At 44.6% G+C, this 21376-nt stretch overlaps 1 protein-coding gene across 1 annotated transcript in view; it reads left to right on the top strand.

Moving 5' to 3' along the window:
* Nucleotides 1-6663: 6663 nt before the first annotated feature.
* LOC141083791 (uncharacterized) overlaps nucleotides 6664-21376 on the top strand; it is a 72713-nt gene continuing 58000 nt past the window's right edge. The window contains exon 1 of the mRNA XM_073568214.1: nucleotides 6664-7441. Coding sequence (XP_073424315.1) covers nucleotides 6977-7441 — 465 coding nt within the window. The 5' untranslated portion in view covers nucleotides 6664-6976. The remainder of the gene's footprint in view (nucleotides 7442-21376) is intronic.

The following is a 21376-nucleotide window of genomic DNA, read 5'->3' as shown; positions in this document are numbered from 1 at the left end:
TCCCACTTCCAGGTCAGTCAGATGACTCCTTCTCTTCCTGTCGGAGGCCATTACTAGTTTCTTTTTCACCTGAGAGAGACACGCTTACCAGGCTATGGAAGGCATCAGTTTTTTTTTTACCACAATTTGCTATATTTGCTGAATCATCTTGCATCCCTTGCTGCACACACATTGCTGTACCACTTGGGTTGTTACACCTGCATTTCTGGAGAAGTACTGCATTACCAATCATACTCTGTATGTCCAGATTTCCAATAAACAAGTCTGGACTTCACAATATCTGGTGTGTATCATCTCTCCGGAAGCAAAACAGCAACAATGGTCCTGTCTGCTCTGCACTGAGGAAATGGAAGGTAGGAATCTCTCCCAGCCCCAATCAACTACACCTCCATTCACCTCATGTGGGGACAGAACAATCACGTCACTCAGAGATTTAGATGGAGACCGCAAAGTAAGTGCTCAGCGTACAGCACCAGATAACTGTAATCCCTAACGTTATGTAAAATGTTCTCAATAAAAGCTTCCACTCAATCCACAAAAAAAAACAAGCCCTCACTCGGATCTGTCAGGGGGCTTCCACCTTACTGGTAGCACAAAGACTCTACAAAAGCGAAATGGCTCCTCGCCCACCAAAAGCAATTCAGAAAATTCTCTATAGTGCCCATATGTTTGGCATCTCTGTAGTGATGAGAGGCCGCCTAATTTACAGGTACGTATCTCCAGAAGCATGAGCTGGGCATAACATACTGTTCACAGCAGCGTACTGGGCACTACTAGTGATGAGCGAGTATACTCGTTGCTCGGGTTTTCCCGAGCATGCTCGGGTATCCTCCGAGTATTTTGGCTTGCTCGGAACTTTAGATTTTGTCATCTCATCTGCATGATTTGCGACTGCTAGACAGCATGAATACATGTGTGGAATGCCTGTTTGTTAGGGAATTCCCACATGTATTCAGCCTGTATACAAGTCGCAAATCATGCAGATTAGATGACGAAAACTAAATCTCTGAGCACGCCAAAATACTCGGAGGACACCCGAGCATGCTCGGGAAAACCCGAGCAATGAGTATACTCGCTCGCTCATCACTAGTCACTACAGCGGCAGTTTGCAATTTTCACTCAGCAACATCCACTGCTGGCTGTTTATGGAAAACACCCGTGGAGTCAAAATCGTCATTACATCTATAGATAAATTCACAAAGGGTTATAATTTCCAAAATGGGGTCACTTATGGGGGGTACATCTGCACTGTAATATTTCACTACTTCCCTTCTGAGCTTTCCTCATAAGTAGTTTTCGACCACATATGGGGTATCGGTGAACTCAGGATAAATTGCACAACAAACTTTGGGGTCCATATTCTCTTTCTGCACTTGTGAAAATACAAAATTTGTAGCTAAAAAAGATTTTTGTGGGAAAAATTTAATTTTTTTTATTTTACGGCTTAACATTAAAAACTTCTATGAAGCACCTGGGGTTCAAGGTGCTCAATACACATCTAGATAAAGTCCCAAAGGGGTCTAGTTTCCAAAATGGTGCCACTTGTGGGGGGTGAGTTTACACAGTTTAGGCACATCAGGGGCTTTTCGAGCGAAACATGGCGTCCGCTAATTATTCCATTAAATTTTGCATTCAAAAAGTCAAATGGCACTCCTTCCCTTCCAAGCTTTGCCGTGCGCCCAAACAGTGGTTTTCCCCCACATATGCGGTATTGGCATACTCAGGAGAAATGGCACAACCAATTGTGTGGAGCAATTTCTCCCGTTACCCTTATGAAAATGCAAAATATGGAGCTAAAAAAGATTTATTTGGAAAAATGTGATTTTTTTTTTTTTTTATTTCCACAGCTCTACGCTATAAACTTCTGTGAAGCATTTGTGGGTTCAAGGTGCTCAATACACATCTAGATAAGTTCCCTAAGGGGTTTAGTTTCCAAAATGGTGTCACTTTTGGGGGGTTTCCATTGTTTAGGCATACAGGGGCTCTCCAAACGCGACATGGCAACCGCTAATTATTCCAGCATATTTTACATTCAAAAAGTCAAATGGCGCTCCTTCCCTTCTGAGCCCTGCCGTGTGCCCAAACAGTAGATTTCCCCCATATATGGGGCATTGGCATGCTCAGAAGAAATTGCACAACAAAATATATGGTCCATTTTCTCTTGTTACCCTTGCTAAAGTGAAAAAAAAATAGGTCTAAAGGAAACTTTTTATGAAATTAAAGTAAATGTTTATTTTTTCCTTCCACATTCCAAAAATTCCTGTGAAGCACCTGAAGGGTTAATAAACTTCTTGAATGTGGTTTTGAGTACCTTGAGAGGTTCAGTTTTTTAAATGGTGTCATTTTTGGGATTTTCTGTCATATAGGCCCCTCAAAGTCGCTTCAAGTGTGAGGTGATCCCTAAAAAAATGGTTTTGCAAATTTTGTTGTAAAAATGAGAAATCGCTGGTCAACTTTTAACCCTTGTAACTTCCTAGCAAAAAAAGTTGATTCCAAAATTGTGCTGATGTAAAGTAAACATGTGGGAAATGTTATTAAGTATTTTGTATGACGTATCTCTCTGATTTATGGGAATAAAAATTAAAAGTTTGAAAATTGCAAAATTTTTCAACATTTTTGCTAAGTTTCCATTTTTTTTTACAAATAAACGCAAAATATTTATCAAAGAAATTTTATCGCTACGATACAATATGTCACGAGAAACCAATCTCAGAATCACCAGGATCCGTTGAACAGTTCCAGAGTTATGACCTCACAAAGTCACAGTGGTCAGAATGGTAAAAATTGGCCCGGTCATAAAAGTGAAAATAGGCTTCGTCTCAAAGGGGTTAATAGGCTGGCAATTATTAGCCACTGTGTTTGGAGTATGATAGTTGTTGTCCTGGATTGCATCAAAATATATCTATATGCATTTGTGAAATAAAATACCGGTAAATATGAATAATTAGCATGAGACATTTCACAATTGCAATAAAAACAGTTTACAGCGATATTGGAGTACATGCATTCATTAGTCGCAGTGTAGGGAAGGTGACCTGACGGACGGACGGACTAGTCAGAGTGAAGAAGGAAAGGTTTGCGCAGTGTAGGTAGGTGTCAGTTATTACAGTGGGCAAACAGCTAGGAAAGTGTAGTGGACGTGCAGTACCTTGGGTTGACCATTAGATGGCAGGGAGGAGTGTGAGCAAAGGACTTGACAACAGCTTAGGGCTTTAGAAACCGTTGGTCATGGGGGGTGGAGTTACAGTGACAGGGGACCGGGAGAGCTATAAATACTGAGGGAGGGTTCCAGAAGGTTCCAGTCCCCAGGGGGAGCTCCAGTGACAGGAGGACTGCGACAGTCTGTGCACTCTGAGGAGAATCCAAACCAGGGGGACTGAGGAGAGAGAACGTCACGGGGGTGGTCCTGACAGGAAAGTACCGCAGAATAGACGAGGCATCGAGGTAAAGCACATCGTACTGAGAGAGACTACTGTTCAGTAAAAGTACTGTTGGTTACAGGCCTAGGGCGGCCACAGTGACGGATCTGACAGGAGTGTCAATGAGTGAAGAGGGGACGGTGTATGCATACACGTCCCCCAGTGTAACGTGCGGTGTGTAAGAAGCGGCCCTGGAAACGGGGGGCCATGAGGTAAAGAAAGTGCGGTGTGCTCTGAGGCCGTCAGACGGACGGCAAGTGAAATAAACTTGGACCTGTTGCACCCAGAACCTGCCTCCATCGTGTCTCTGTTTTTATCTCTGCGCGGTAAGAAGAGGGACCACCCCCCCAGCTCGGCCCACACCTCTACAGCAGTATGCTGGCGCATCGTGTCTATATATTGGCCACATAGCGTATTTGTGCACCAATTTAATACTAAAGGTGTTCAGGCCTTATTTTTTTTATTTTTTTGTAGTACCCCCTTTTCCAGTTTTCCAGGGCTCAGCAGTACCCTTGTCTACACATCTTTCCCATACAAGATTTTAATAGCGAGCTATGTCTGGTTTTCTCTTCACTCCCCATTCACTTGAGGCCAGGTCTGGCACATAGATAGATAGGATATTTAGTGGTTAGGGACCATCCATATTTAAAAGGTACACCTTGGCGTGGTCTTTTATTAAAAAAAACACTATCTTACGCTTTTAACATATGCAGCTATATTGGAGTTCATGTATTCATTCATCGCAGTGTGCTGATGCATTGTGTATGTGTATAAGTATTTGATACACTGACAATTTTGCAAGTTTTCTCATCTACAAAGAATGGAGAGGTCTGTCATTTTTATCATAGGTACACTTCAACTGTGAGAGACACAAATCTATTAATTGCATGTGTTTGATCTTGGTACCTGTATAAAAGACACCTTTCCACACACTCAATCAATCACACACTCCAACCTCTCAACCAAGGCCTGGAACAAAGCGTTATCTAAGGCTATCAGGGACAAATTTGTAGACCTCCACAAGCCTGGGATTGGCTGCAGGACAATAGGCAAGCAGCTTGGTGAGAAGGCAACAACTGTTGGCGCAATTATTAGAAAATGGAAGAAACACAAGATGACTGTCAATCTTCCTCGGTCTGGGGTTCCATGCAAGATCTCGCATCTTGGGGTAAATATGATTCTGAGAAAGGTCAGGAATCAGCCCAGAACTACACAGGAGGACCTGGTCAATGACTTGAAGAGAGCTGGGACCACAATCTCAAACATTACCATTAGTAACACATTACACAGTTATGGATTAAAATCCTGCAAGACAAGCAAGGTCCCCCTACTCATGCCAGCACATGTCCAGGCCTGTTTGAAGTTTTCCAATGACCATCTGGATGATCCAGAGGAGGCATGGTAGAAGGTCATGAGGTCAGATGATACCAAAATGAAACTTTTTTGGTATCAACTCCACTCACCGTATTTGGAGGAAGAAGGATGAGTACAAGCCCATATACAATGCCCCAACCGTTAAGCATGGTGGGCGAAACATCACATCATACTTGGGGGGTGCTTTTATACAAAGGGGACAGGACGACTGCACCATATTGAAGGGAGGATTGATGGGGTCATGTATTTTGAGATTTTGGCCAACAACCTCCTTCCCTCAGTAAGAGCATTGAAGATGGGTCATGGTTGGGTCTTTCAACATGACAGTTACCATAAACACATAGCCAGGGAAAGAAACTAAGGAATAGCTCCGTAAGAAGCATTTCAGGTTCTGGAGTGGCCTAGCCAGTCTCCAGACCTGAACCCAATAGAAAATCTTTGGAGAGAGCTGAAACTCATTGTTGCCCAGCGACAGCCCTGAAACCTGAAAGATCTGGAGAAGATCTGTATGGAGGAGTGGGCCAGAATCCCTGCTGCAGTGTGAGCAAACTTGGTCAAGAACTACAGGAAACGTCTGACCTCTGTGATTGCAAACAAAGGTTTCTGGACAAAATATAAAGTTCTGTTTTTCTATTTTATCAATACTTATTTCATGCAATAAAATGCCAATTGATTATGTAAAATTATACAATTTAATTTTCTGGATTTTTTTTAAGATTCTATCTCTCACAGGTGAAGTGTACCTACTATAAAAATTACAGACCTCTCCATTCTTTGTAGGTGGGAAAACTTGCAAAATCGGCGGTGTATCACATACTTATTTTCCCCACTGTATATTTCACTAATGTTCCTAACCCAAGAAATTTGCCGCATTGTCCTCTCCACAGGTAACAGGGACTGATGGTGAATGGTAACCATATCTGTGAGTGGGGATAATATCTGTACATCGCTGCAGAAAACATTAGTAATATTAAATTGTCAGTAGGAGTTGCAAAGCATGATAAACATTTCTTGCCCGGATCTCCTCTATAGGGAAAAGATTGTGAGTATTGCAAAAAATTCAGCCTTGTCAATTTTTTTTTTTTTGCAATGGTGAAATAAACCCATTTTTCTATTGGGTATTAGAGTTTAGAGTTGAACAAAAACTTCATGATCGCCAGACTAGAGCCTTCCGAAGCACCTCCACCTAACAGATTAGTCGGACCCCACATGTGCATAGTGCTATAGCATAATTGATGCTGTGGAACCTACTCATCAGAAGAGGCGTTAGGGATGCTGGAGATAGTAGAAGCTTTGCAGGGCTCAGGCCGTGAACTATTTTTTGCTCAACTCTATTGGGTATCCTTGAGGCCACATTGCAGTTATTGGGTGTCATTATGGAGCCCCAGCTTCACTGTGCACTTTTCATTTTATGTTTGCTTGTACTTCATTTATTTATATCGTTGAGATCTGGTATTATCGTGTGAGCTGTTTGCAATGTCCATTTTTTCAGGCCCAAGGTTATTCTACAATAGATGCACTTTTTGGCCATACTTTGGGCCATTTCATATTTACGTCAAATCATCTTTTGTGCTCAATAGCTTATATTTCACTTCCAGAATACACATACATATACATTTCACAGGTGCAGGGAAATGTCAGCAATGTGTTTTACACATTTTTACTTTGGGGGAAAATCCACCAGTTCCACCCAATTTCCGTTCCTGTTTTAAGCCTAAATTCCAAGGTTTCAAATTTTCCATGCTGTATTATCTCAGGCTCTTGTCCCTGCTCCGCCTGTTGTTGGCCCAGACACTCCTCTGTCTGAGTTAACTTTTTACTGCAGCTTCTGGCTTCAGAGCAAAGTGCTTTCCTTCCAGGCTGACTTTAATATTTAACTATGTGAGGCTGGTGTCTGACAGAGACCCTGGATATTGTGTAGGAGAGAGAGAGAAAGGAAGAGAGGTGGTAACACAAGTCAAACCAAGAAATGCATATTTTCAAATTGAGAATTCGCCTGTGCAGAAGGAGCTGTGATTTTGTAAGAATTCTGAAGACTTAAACATGGATGGTTGGATCCGCTGAAGATATTTTTATTAATTTTATGGTTCTTCAAGGACACATTCTAAAACAAATACTAAAAAGTAAGGATATTTGACAAGACGTGCTTCATGTAGGACTCCACGGTTGTGTGTTGAGCTGCTATGGGCAGTGCCAGCAGTAAGAGCAAAAGAAGAGTCATCAACTTCTGCACCCAACAGCCCCTACCACCTACAGAGATTATCAAAGATGAAAGTGCTATACAAGGAAGAGTTGCCTTTAAGCAAAATGAAAAAGATGACGGGAGGACACCAAAAACCACCCAGCCTGGTCTGGAGATAAAAGACATCAGGTCCCCTCCAGATGACCCAGATCTTCAGCTACTAGATGACTTACTGACTGAGTCTGAAGATTCCTTGTCTTGGCATGAGCCCATATGTAAAGGACAGAAGATGACAACCTCACCCCATACTGATTATCATCCTGACTTGCTGTCACAATGCCAAGAAAATAAAAAACAGGGTAAAAAAGTTCCAAGGATGCTACAAACCACACCAGAACTACAACCTGAACCTTCTGAGAGTAGAGAAACCCAACACAGACCGCAACATACAGAAGACAGCAAAACAGTGAGTAGAAAAAAACCTACCTAATGAAAGAGGGTGACAGCTTCACAATGCTAAAAGCTGAGGGCTCTAGTTACAACTAATTCCAATAACTGCTGAGGATACTTTCCTGCTGAGCTCCTGCATCTAATCTGTCATTGAATGTGCCATAAAATGGTCATATTTTTTCGACAACGCATTCCAAATTCTGCATCTTCCTTAAACCCTTTCCATCAAAGCCAATTTTATTTTTTGCGCTTTTCTTCTTCCCCTTCTAACAAGAGTCAATACTTCTTTTTTCCATCGATGTAGCCAGATGAGGGCTTTTTTTTATTGAGGGACAAGTTGTAGTTTTCAATGACCCCATTCAGTTTATCATAATGTACTGAGAAATGGTAAAAAAAAATTCCAAGTGCGGCAAAATAGGGAAAAAACAAAATGCTGCTAATGTTTTTTGGGTTTCATTTTCACAGTTTATTGTCCGGTAAAAATTCTCCAGGTCAGTATAATGCAATTCGGAAACTTGTAAAAACAAAAAAAAATTGCTTTGTTTGTTTGACCATTTTCTGAGATCCTTAACATTTTGACCCATTGATGGAGCTGTCGGAGGGCTTCTTTTTTCTGTGGCATTTTGGGGTACATGTAATCCATTTTGGGGGGAAAGTGTGAGAACCAAAAAACAGCTATTATAGCATTTCAATCTTTTTTTTTGTTTTACGGGATATGCCACACAGGTTAAAAAATGTTATATTTTGAGAAATGGGACTTCTGTGGACACAGCGATACCCCAATACAGCCTATTTTTTTTTATATTTCTTTATTCTTAACTAGCTGAAGAGCCCGGCGCTGCCCGGGGATAGTAACTAACTGCTGTTAGTTATAGCAAGTTATGATTATATCTATCTATATATATATATATATATATATATATAAAGCTGAGTGTAGAGCCCCGCCCACTCCGCATAGCCACATTCACTATAATATCCCACATCATCTTGTCAGCCAGAGCTACCGGACTACAACCCCTAATATCCCACATCATCCCGTCAGCCAGAGCCACCAGACAACTACCACTAATATCCCACATCATCCTGTCAGCCAGAGCCACTGGACTTCTACCCCTAATGTCTCACATCATCTCATCAGCCAGAGCTACCAGACTACTACCCCTAATATCCCACATCATCCCGTCAGCCAGAGCCACTGGACTACTACCCCTAATATCCCACATCATCCCGTCAGCCTTGGGTCAGAACCAGAGCGCTGAGTGGAACGGTCCTAAATTCCATACCGGGGATTCCTTTAAGAGAGGCCTGTGTCAGAACCAGAGTGCTGAGTGGATTTGGCCTCAATTCCATACCGGGGATCCCTTTAAGAGCGACTGGGATCAGAACCAGAGCGCTGGGTGGATTTGCCCTGACTTCCATACCAATGATCCCTTTAATAGAATCCTGGGGTGAGAATCAGAGCGCTGAGGGATTTACCCTAACTTCCATACCGGAGATTCCTTTAAGAAAGGCCTGAGGTCAGTACCAAAGCGCATAGTGGATTTGCCCTCACTTCCATACCGGGGATCCCTTTAAGAGGGGCCTTGGGTCAGAACCAGAGTGCTGAGTGGATTTGCCCTTAATTCCATACCGGGGATCCCTTTAAGAGACTGGGATCAGAACCAGAGCGCTGAGTGGATTTGCCGTGACTTGCATACCAATGATCCCTTTAATAGAACCCTGGGGTCAGAATCAGAGCACTGAGGGATTTTCCCTAACTTCCATACAGGAGATCCCTTTAAGAGAGTCTGGGGACAGAACCACAGAGCTGAGTGGAACGGTCCTAACTTCCATACCAGGGATCCCTTTAAGAGAGGCCTGAGGTCAAAACCAAAGTGCTGGATGGATTTGCTCTGACTTCCATACCAATGATCCCTTTAAGAGGGAAGATGTGTCTACGGGATGGAGGATGTGTGATGGGGATATGGGCAGGGAGGGGGATTCATTTCTGTCATGTTCCAAAGACATACTGATAGAGAATTTAGATTGTGAGCCCCATCGGGGACAGTGATGATAATGTTTGCAAACTGTAAAGCGCTGCGGAATATGTTAGCGCTATATAAAAATAGAGATTATTATTTTTATTATGTGCTCTCTGCTCCTTTCAGGGGGGCAGACAATGGCTGGGAGCTTATGTTCCCGGGGATGCTAGATTTCTCCCACCATGTCAGTGTCTGTTGAGGTGTTGTCAAGTGGGAAAATTCGCTCATAGCAACCAATCACAGCTCAGCTTCTTTTGAACAGCTCTGGTGAAATGAAAGATGCTTCGTGATTGGTTGGTGATACACACATACATACATTCACTTTTATATATAGAGATGGAAGAAGAGTTGGATGATGCTAATTTTAGCTTTTTTAGCTGTTGAATATTCCAAAACCTTTTTTTACATTTTTGAATTACTTTATTGAATCTGCAATCGTATGGCTTGTTCTTTATCCAGCGATACTGCAAGCTTTGGTTAGTAGCAGAAGCCAGCTGTATAACACAGCCAGCACCTGCCATGTGTGGCCTGCACTCAGTTTTAAACTTTGGAAAGAGCTACAAGAAGCAAAATAAACAAAAACCCTGCTACAACTAAATAAGTAAAAAGCAAGTGCGTTTAAATAACACAGGGTTCTTAGTAATACGATATTTGATCAAAAAAAGCATGAAAGTTCATCTCACCGTCGCCAAGGTGACCTTGATCGAGACGGTCCTACATTGTCTAATATTTAAACCTTACCATGTGTCAAAGTCGACCCCAGTGTGTGAATAAGGGTAGACAAAAGGATCAGGTCCTGACCTAAGGACACCAACCAGGGGAAGCTTTTAAATGTGATTTACAGCCAGCACCTGCCATGTGTGGACTGCACTCAGTTTCTGACCCTGCTCCTGACATAGCACAATCTATGTCAGGAAGCAAATTAAACCTGTAGGTTTCCTGCTGAGCCCCATGTAATCAGTTGTTACGAGTTAGGGAAATCCTATAGTGAGTTCTCATTTCCCTGCTCCATGTTTTGTACCAGAATCTAGCAGTATATCACTGGACTCTGCTGAAGGGAAAACCACCAATAACCTAGCAAGGTTATGTAAAAAGGATGTACTGTAATCTAGAAAGTGGTCAACCAATACATACGAGGATCCATAGCAGCGCAGCTCGATCCCTGGCAGCTTTTCTCTGAAATGCCGCAGCGTCAAACCTACTTAGCTGAGATCATACAGCCGTTGTCTGATACTACATGCTACTCATGGATTAGGCAGCATGGATCAGCTGTCAGGTTCACTTTAAGCTGAAGTGGGTGTTATCAGACAGTTTTCACTGGGGGCGGGCACTTCTCCCTGTATGAGTTGCTATTTGATAACACCCACTTGAGCTTAAAAAAGTTGACTCATTAGGTTCCAATAGTTTGATTGCTAACTTGCAAAGTAAAATAAATAAATAAACAACAAAAAACTACAAATTTGAATCCACCCCATTAAACCCCCATTAAAAAAAATCTAAAAAATAAACCAATTTAGTATCACCATATTCGGATAAGTCAATTCTGTCAAAATATAAAATGATATAACTCATATGGTAAATGCCAAAAAGTAAAAGCAATCAAAATGCCAGAACTTCAGTTGACTGGACGCCGCATCTCCTGCAAAAAATGGAATAAACTGTGATCAAAACATCATATGCACCCCACAATGGTCGTAATAAAAACTACAGCTTGACACACAAAAGTAAAAAAACTCCTTCGACGGGAAAAAAAAAGACGGTAATAAATAATATGACCGCTACGACAGCTATCGTTGTTTTTCTACCCAATTTTCCCAGGATCTTGAACAGCAAATAAACCTAATGAGATATTTTTGTTAATCTTCATTGTGATCTAATAACGTCCAGTGTGTAGAGATGTCACAGGTGACTGGAAACTGAGGCCTTCACTGGGAACACAAATATGCAGGATTGGCTGCAATGTAGAGGAAATCTATTACATCTGTATGGACAGACGGTCCGGGACTGAACAAAATAAATGCTTCTAGCGCCACCTGGTGGAGAATCTGAGGCTTAGTGCACAACGCCGTAATACACGTCCATCTTATTCACCTATGGGATCAAGTACACCTCAGATTTCATTTGGAGGCCTCCGCACAAAGCTCCTGCTCCACCCAATCCCATATAACAGAGATAATCCTTCCTAGAAGTTTTGCTGTGGGAAACGACAGCATTACTGAATCCCAGCACCTCTGCGGTACACGACCCTTATATTTATTAGGGATTAATGTGTATAAGGGGCTCCTATAGTCAGCTAAGGTGTGTATCATGAGGTTCTGCAGCAGCTGAGGTGATTGTTATGAGGTTCCGCAGCAGAGCAGCTGAGGTGTATTATGAGGTTCAGCAGCTGAAGTGTGCATTATGATATTCTGCTGCAGCTGATGTGTATTATGAGGTTCTGCAGCAGCTGAGGTGTGTATTATGAGGTTCTGCAGCAGCTGACGTGTGTATCATGATGTTCAGAAGCAGCTGATGTGTATTATGAGGTTCTGCAGTAGCTGAGGTGTTCGTTATGAGATTCTGCAACAGAGCAGCTGAGGTGTATTATGAGGTTCTGCAGCAGTTGACGTGTCTAATATGAGGTTCTGCAGCAGCTGAGGTATCTGATATGAGATTCTGCAGCAGCTGAGGTTTATGATATGATGTTCTGCAGCAGCTGAGGTATATGATATGATGTTCTGCAGTTGCTGAGGAGTATTATGTACAATATATTGAATATTTTTCTGTTTATTATAAAATCATTGACTTTTTCTTTTAATAACACACAAGAAAATCAGAGGGAAATGTTCCCTCATATCCACATGATTGGGTGTGGCTTTGTCTTAGGCCGGGATCACACATGCGAGGAATACGGCCGAGTCTCACATGTTAATACCTGGCACTGCCGCCAGCATTTGGATCGGAGCGTGCGGCTGCATAGCAATACATTGAGCCACACACTCCGCTCCTGAGTGTCGGCGGCAGTGCCGGGTATTAACATGTGAGACTCGGCCGAATTCCTCGCATGTATGATCCCAGCCTTACAGATTTCCTGCACAATTATTTGCCACATTACCAACTGGTGTGAGCACAGACTTATTAATAAAAGAGTCAATCCGAATTAATATGGCGGTACTCTACCACAAACAGCGCCTCCTCATGTTGTGTATATGGTACTGCACCTCAGCCTTGTTTCGGTCAATGAAGCTGAGAGGAATCACCAGATATAACCACAGGACACTTTATTATACAAGAAAGCAGATACTTTTTTCCTAATTTTGTACAATCCCCTTTGATATCTGTATTTTGGCTTTTTTGACCCTGAGTAAATGCAGTGCAGGGCCACTAGCTACATTGTGGAGCATCTGGGGTTCTCACCTTGTACATTTGCTGTAGATATAGTATATCTTGACTTCAGCAATCCTTATTAAAAAAATGACTAAGTATGGATGGACAAGGCAACTGTTAGGTGGATTCATAACTGGCTTAGTGATCAGACCCAAAGAGTGGTCGTAAATGGCTGCACATCCAGTTGGAAGAATGTCTCAAGTGGGGTACCACAGGGCTCTGTCCTGGGTCCTGTATTGTTCAACATCTTTATCAACGATTTAGATGAAGGAATTGAGGGTAAACTGATTAAATTTGCTGATGACACAAAGCTAGGAGGGATAGCTAATACTAGAAAAGAGAGAGAGAGGATTCAAAAAGATAAACTGGAGCAGTGGGCAGCAACTAACAGAATGGTTTTTAACAGGGAAAAATGCAAAGTACTACATCTGGGCAATAAAAATGAAAAAAGCATATACAGAATGGGAGGAATAGGGCTAAGCAACAGCACATGTGAAAAAGACTTGGGTATACTAATAGATCACAGACTGAACGTGAGTCAACAGTGTGATGCAGCAACAAAAAAGGCAAATGCAATTCTAGGATGTATTAACAGAAGCATACAGTCTAGATCATTTGAAGTCATTATCCCCCTCTACTCCTCTTTGGTCAGACCTCATCTGTAATACTGTGTCCAGTTTTGGGCACCACATTTTAAAAAAGACATCAACAAACTGGAGTAAATTCAGAAAAGAGCGACCAGAATGGTGACCGGTCTGCAAACCATGTCTTATGAGGAAAGGTTGCAGGATTTGGGAATGTTTAGCTTGCAAAATCGAAGACTGAGAGGAGACGTAATAGCTGTCTACAAATATCTCAAGGGCTGTCGCATTGTAGAAGGATCAACTTTATTCTCGTTTGCACAAGGAAAGACTAGGAGCAATGGGATAAAACTGAATGGGAGGAGACACAGATTAGATATTAGAAAAAACTTTTTGACAGGGTGATCAATGAGTGGAACAGGCTGCCACGAGAGGTGGTGAGTTCTCCTTCAATGGAAGTCTTCAAACAGAGGCTGGACAGACATCTGTCTTGGATGATTTAGTGAATCCTGCTTTGAGCAGGGGGTTGGACCAGATGACCCAGGAGGTCCCTTCCAACTCTACGATTCTATGATTTAGGGCATGTCTGTAGGATATGAGAGAAATGTATAGTAGATGCGGATCCCACCACTGTGGCCATGACATGCTCCCCTCTCAGCCAAGAGATGGGAGACTTCCCATTCATCTGTATAGAAAATATGACTAACTATCCACAAAATGCAACAGCGCCTCAATCCTGAGATACATGTGGGTCCCACTGATGAGATCCACATGTACTATCCCTTATGTAATAACCATGGATACAGCATAAATGTACAGGGTCAGAATATCCCTGTAATGATCACGTGTGACTGGACACAGCGCCTCCAGCAGGGCGAATTTATGACACACGTGATCCTGGATACAGCGCCTCCAGCAGGGCGAATTTAAACAATAATGGGACGTGCAGCCGGATATACCGCCTCCAGCTGGCGAATTTAAGAAATACACGTAAAACTGGATACCCCGCCTCCAGCTGGCGAATTTAAATAATAAGGGTAAACACAGGGAACAATTACAGTGGTGGGCCCTGCGATAGGGAATGGGGGACGTGGAGACCTCCTAAGCTCCCCTGAGCCAGTGTCCCTGCACTCCTCACATTCCCTATACAGGATCCTCGCCTGTCGCCGCACGCATGCCTTAATACCCTAGCAAGCCCTAAACCTAAACCCTAACTAGGGAATAGGTCGGTGCGGAGACTAATCCCACCACTGCACTAGAACACACATAAGGAAAGTCACAAACAGGGGAAAAAGAAAACTTAGCTCTCTCTGTGCTAAAGCTCCAGCACAGAGTCCAGCGACCGACTGCAGCCTTCCTCCTGAATAGCTGCCAAGAACTCCCTTCTGTGACTCCTTCCACACCAGGACTCAGATTGAGCTGAGCACTCTCTTCAGCTCCTTCCACCACCAAGGTTGGTTGCAAATGAACAACTAACACCAACAATGATTGAAAACCCCTGGCTGTCCTTTATAGAGCCTAACACCTGTCATGTAATTATCGTGCACATTAACCTAAAACTAAAGCTAAGGTGCGATACCACTCACCACCACCGGGGACAGTCAAGACACCCTGAACCTGACAAAGTAAAAAAAAGTTCACCCAGTGCAATTTAAAACTGTCAGATCATGACAATCCCTTTAAGCATAAGTTCAGACATGATGGCATTCACACATATTTCACACCAGATATTCGGAGTAGTTTATAGAACAATACATGTCGGGGGTCATTTCATGTCAGGAAAAAAAAAAACTAGGTGAAGAAAGACTAAATTAGTTTTCGTACAATATAAAAATATATTTGTGGCATCAAAGGGCAATTTTGTACAGGGCGACTTTCAGAGCAGGCTCAGCCCTGATTACAACCGTTACAGAAGACATATCCTTTAAAACTAATGGTAGGTTGGACCAGTGAGGAAGATTGCCCTTTAAATACAAAATACTATTGTGTGCAGGCACTGCTGTTATGTTAAGTGGGAGTGCAGGCACTGCTGTTGTGTGTGGTGGATGTGCAGGCATTGCTTTTGTGTGTGGTGGGTGTTCAGGCATTGCTGTTGTGAGCAGTAGGTGTGCAGGCATTGCTGTTGTTTGCGGTGATTGATCTGGCATAAAGAAGAGGTCCACCAGTACATCAAACAGATGAAGAGAGGAGACAACTGTCACGGTCACGTGTGTCTGGACGCAGCGAGTACCGCAAGGCGAACCCATGTCACGCACGTGACCCTGGATACACCGCCTCCACTGGGGCGAATTTAAATAAACACGTGCAGCTGGATACACCGCCTCCAACTGGCGAATTTAGACATTACACGTATATACAAGTCTGGAAACCCCGCCTCCAGTAAGGCGGAATTAAACAATAAGGGAAACCTGGGAAACATTAACAATGGTGGGCCCTACGACAGGGAATAGGGAAGTGGAGACCTCCTGAGCTCCTCTGAGCCAGTGTCCCTGCACTCCTAACGTTCCCTATGCCGGTTCCGCACCGGGCGCGCAACAGGAACCTAAAAACCCTAGCTCGCCCTGACCTAAACCCTCACTAGGGAATTGGTCGGTGCGGAAACTAATCCCACCACTGCACTAAAACACACATGAGGAAAGATGACAATACAGGGGAAACACCATTTAGCTTTGCTCTGTTGCGTATGCTCCTAGCAACAGAGCCCACCACCTGCGTACATCTTCTCCTCCACCCGGATCCATCACCATAACTGGATCCTTCACCATAGTGCAGCCTTGGAGCAGAGTCCACCACCAATTGCAGCAGTCCAGTAACAGAGTCCCAATGATGAGTTCAGCTTCTGCCCAAAAAGTCAAGCATGCTTAAGTCCAACTCTCAGAACCAGGTCCAGCATGGTGAGTGCAACTCTCACCATCGTCGCCACTCCACCAAGCCATGCAAATACCTCCTGCCGACACCATAAACTGTGACTCCACCACGCCATGCCAGCCCTTCTTGCAGACCACCTAGCTGCCACTCGTCCCCTCTGGCTGGGCTGCGCAGGACTCATGTTCAGCTCTTTCATTCACCCAGGCTTCCTTGTGAATGACTAACACACAATCAATATCACCAACAGTGCTTGAACCCACCTGGCTCCCTTTCATAGAGCCTAACACCTGATTTGTAATTGCGTGCACATTAACCCTAAAACTAAGGTGCGATACCACTAACCACCACTGGGCAACTTAGAATGAAACACCACGTGTAATAATTCTAATGGCCACCGGGGGCAATCAACCCACTTTGGCACCTAGCCAAAGGAAAAAAAGTTCACTTATCCATTTAAATCTGTCAGATCCACGCTGGATCATGGCAACAACCACATATGGCTTAGAATCAGCAGCTCCATCCTTACCGCTCAGTCTGACGTCTATGTCTTTGCCACCTATATACCACCACCAGAGTCACCCTACCTCAATCCAGAGAGCTTTGAGATCTTACAAGGAGAAGCCACCCATTATCAGGCCCTGGGCAAATTTCTCATCTTTGGAGACCTCAATGCACGAAATGGTAGAGAAAAAAAACTTTCTGACCACGGATGGAAACATCTACATATTTGGAGCAGAGACTGACGGCCATGACTCAGTACACATGGACAGAAACAGCTATGACAGTACAGTCAACAAAAGTGGCAAAACAATCCTGAACCTACGGTATGTAGAAGTTTAGGACTTCATATTCTTAATGGCCGTACCAAGGGAGACTCCCTAGGAAGATATACATTAAACTCCCACTTTAGAAGGAGTGTAGTAGACTACGCTATTAAAGATATGGACATGGTAAATATCAGCGTCACCCCACAAATGCACCTGTTAGATCACAGCCAACTTTTCCTATACATGTGGGTCGCCCTCCCAGGGCTGTGGGGGTACCGGGCCGGTATCAGCGGGATGTGTCACAGCAGCGGGGACCCGGTTCGTGGCCCTGGGCGCCCAAGTAATGGGGGGAAATGTAATGGTTTGAATGAATAGTTCGTGACGCCACCTGTGCTGTTCGGTAAGTGAGATGTTAGGCCGACGCTGCATGCAGATCCTCTGAGGCTGGTGGTGTGTTGCAGCCAAGATGGTGAAGCTCCCCACAGGTGGAGCTGTAGCCCCAGGGCAGTGTAGATGTAGGGGAAGAGGAGAGGCACAAGCGGTGTAGAAGCTGGTACCCAGATGTAGCGGTGCTGGATGCGTTGGCGCAAGAATGAATGGAGGACACCAGGGCTTGCAGTTCCAAAGCTTTACTCACAGTCTGTAGTACACACAGGTGCCTGCCTCTGTGCCGTGTCCTCCGGGTCAGGGACTCAGTCAACCTCAAGGCAAGATGGTATGCTCCCTTCCAACGTTCCGCCAACATGTGCCTTTCTGAACGTCTCCTCTATAGCGCCATTAAGTGTGAAGTACTCCCAGTACTGAGCTACACTGGAGTGCCTCCTGACAGATGTTCCCAAGAACTCTACTTGTACGGCAGACAGCTGTAGCCTGCTTCGGGGACTCCTTACTCCTGAATCCCGCCTCACTATCAATGTTGCTGTTGTGCCCCCAAGTCTTAGATGGGAGTAGTGCATTTACAGCCCACTACTCCACCGGTGTCTGCTGTAGAACCATTAGTGTCCATACAACCTCGGGGACCGGGCCCCAGCCTTGTGCTTAGAACTTCTAGGCAGGGTTCTTCCTCTAACCCATGTCCTCTGTTCCTTTTTACTCCTACGTTCCGTACTAGTCTTTCCTTCCTATGGAAGATCAGGTTTCGGTTCAATGTCTTTCTCCTTCTTTCCTTTCCCGTGCCAGCAGACCCAGGTCACTGAGATCTGCTGCAGCACCTCCTTTCTCCATCCCTCTTCCAGGGATCTCCTTTCCTCACTCCTCTCTGAGTGACTCTCTCCGACTGACTGACCTCTAATCCTAAACCCTCCCGCTGTTTTATTTATTCTCACTCCACCCGCCTCACAGCACGTTTCATGTTCCAAGCAGGGAGCCACCAAAGGTGCTCTGCTACACTCCAAGCAGGGAGCCACAATGTGGCTTTGCTGAACTACCTTGTTGTGTGGGATGCAGGTGTTGGAGCGTGGTCAGGAGCCTCCAACTTACCTGGATGGTGGGGTACCACACCTCAGGATGAGGTGCAGTACCTCTGTGGCGACTGAGCCTCAGGGGCGCCACACATGAAATCTACAAAGAAACCATCGGCACAAAAGCCAAAGCAGAGCCGCCTCTTCAACCTGCCTCCATCCTATAAATGGTCCAAGACATCAGCGATAAAATATCAAGAGGCTCCCAGCAGACCCAGAATACAGGATATGCTCCACCACTTCTACAACTACGAGTACAAGCCTAACCCAGAAGGAGTGAACCAAGCTACAAAAGACCTCAGTGATATATTCTACACCATGGCCGAATCATCCGACCTTAAAAAAGTGAACTATAAAAGACCAAAAGAAAAACAAACCAATGGTTGGTTTCACAGAGAATGTAAAGCCGTGCGAAAGACCCTGAGAACTGCCTCAAGCTAGAAACACAGAGACCCCAACCATCCAGGTCTGAGAGATGCCTATGACACCATACAAAGGCAGTACAAAACCATCCTTAAGAGGAAGAAGCAGAGTTACATCTCCACCAAACTTAACCAACTCCAAGACGCCTTCCAAAACAACTCCTTCTGGGAACTATGAAACCACATGGACACAAAAAGCAAGAAAAACAACATCCAGATCCAAAATGGCAATATCTGGCTTCAGTAATTCGGAGACCTCTACAAAGACATCCCAAAGGAAGAACTAAACCAACAACAGAAAAACATAACTTAAAAACTAAAAGCAATGGAGGAAAAAGTCAAACATTTCTAAAACCCACTGGATGCACCAATCACACTACAGGAAGTCACAGAGAGAATCTCTTCCATAAGGTGTAGAAAAGCCAGGTGCCCAGATGGAATCCCACCAGAAATGCTGAAATACAGCCCACCGGAAATACAGGCAGCAATGGTTAAACTGTTCAATATTGCGCTGCGTGCTGTCTACTTCCCTCGTACCTGGAATCAAGGCTTCATCTCACCCTTTCACAAGAGTGGGGACAGATACGACCCTGCCAACACATACAGAGGCACATGTGTCAGCAGCAACCTGGGAAAACTGTTCAACAGCATCCTGAACAAGAGGATCCTCAGTTTCCTCACTGAGCATAACATCCTCAGCAAAAGTCAAGCTGAGTTCATGCCAAGCCACTGCACTGCCGACCACATCTACACCCTGCACAGCCTCATTCAGAGCCACGTCTACAATACAAATCAGGGGAAGATGTACGCTTGTTTTGTGGATTTTAGAAAGGCTTTTGACTCAGTGTGGCACCCGAGCCTGTTACTGAAACTGCTGGAGAGCGGAATAGGCGGAAAGACCTATGATGTCATCAAAAGCTCCTACACCGAGAACCGCTGCAGCGTGAGCGTGAATGGTAGAAGAACGGCTGATTTCCAGCAGAGTCACGGAGTAAGGCAGGACTGCACCCTAAGTCCAACGCTCTTCAATATTTACATCAATGAGCTGGCCACCGCTTTGGAATCTTCCACAGCACCAGGTTTCACAATCCATGATGCCCAGGTGAAATTTTTGCTGTATGCAGGTGAATTAATGCTGCTGTCACCAACTGAGAAAGGTCTCCAAGAAAACCTGAAATTCTTGGAGAAATTTAGCTCCACATGGGCACTACCGATCAATGCAAAGAAAACCAACATCATGGTGTTCCAGAGGAGAAAGCCAAGATCGAACCAGCACCTTCCATTTGTTCTAAGCAACTGCATTCTTACAGAAATGGACAAATACACCTACCTGGGCCTGGAAATTCACCAGTAAGGGGGCTTCAAACAAGCCATAGAGACCCTGAAGGACAAGGTCTGCAAAACCCTCTATGCCATCCAAAGGAAACTTTACCATCTGAAGCCGCCAGTTAGGGTCTAGCTAAAAATCTTCAATGCCATAATTACCCCAATCCTCAAGTACGACAGTGAAGTCTGGGGCCCTCACACATACCCAGACTGGTCAAAGTGGGATTCCAGTCCAACAGAAATATTCCACCTGGAATTCTGTAAACAGCTTCTCCAGCTCCATCAGAGCACCATCAACAGTGCCTACCGGGCTGAGCTGGGCAGGTTCCCACTGCACCTAGCGGTCCTGAAGAGGGCGCTGTCCTTCCAGGCTCACCTACAGAGTAGCAACCCAAACTCCCATCACCACAAATCCATGCTACATGTAGGTGGTCCCTAAAAACCAGTACCCCTGGAACAGCTCACCCAAACCCAACCTGATAGAACCGTCAACCAAAGCAACCTGACAAAAGCCAGAATCAGGAAGATAGTAGACGAGGAGAGGTATGTCAGTGACTGGAAGAACGAGATCAGCAGCTCTCAGAAACTGATCATGTACCAGAGACTACAGACTGGCTCCATATCTGGAGAAACCCTCGGACCCCAGAGACCAACAGATCCTGAGCCGGTATAGACTCAGTGCCCACAATCTGCCCATCGAGGTCGGCCGGCACACAGTTACAAACAGGGAGGAAAGACTGTGCCTACACTGTGACCTGGAGGCCCTGGAGGATGAGACCCACTTCCTGCTACATTGCACCACTCAGCAGTGAGGGATACTCAGCTCAGGAGACTATCCAATCTCTTCCCGAATTTCAGCTCCATGAAGGAGAAAGAGAAAACATATATCCTGCTGGGGGAAGAAGAAAGCACGGTGGAGATAGCAGCGCAGTATGTGAGTGTGGCGCCCCTGAGGCTCAGTCGCCACAGAGGTACTGCACCTTCTCCTAAGGTGTGGTGCCCCACCATCCAGGTAAGTTGGAGGCTCCTGACCACGCTCCAACACTCGCACCCCACACAATAGAGTAGTTCAGCAAAACCACATTGCGGCTCCTTGCTTAAAGAGAAGCAGAGCACCTTTGGTGGTTCCCTGGTCAGAAC

Source organism: Dendrobates tinctorius, unplaced genomic scaffold (assembly GCF_039654945.1).
Source record: "Dendrobates tinctorius isolate UK_male_01 unplaced genomic scaffold, ASM3965494v1 ptg000021l, whole genome shotgun sequence".
NCBI classification, from domain to species: domain Eukaryota; kingdom Metazoa; phylum Chordata; class Amphibia; order Anura; family Dendrobatidae; genus Dendrobates; species Dendrobates tinctorius.
The sequence above is the reverse complement of the archived record's forward strand: the minus strand, read 5'-3'. Positions and strand labels throughout refer to the sequence as shown.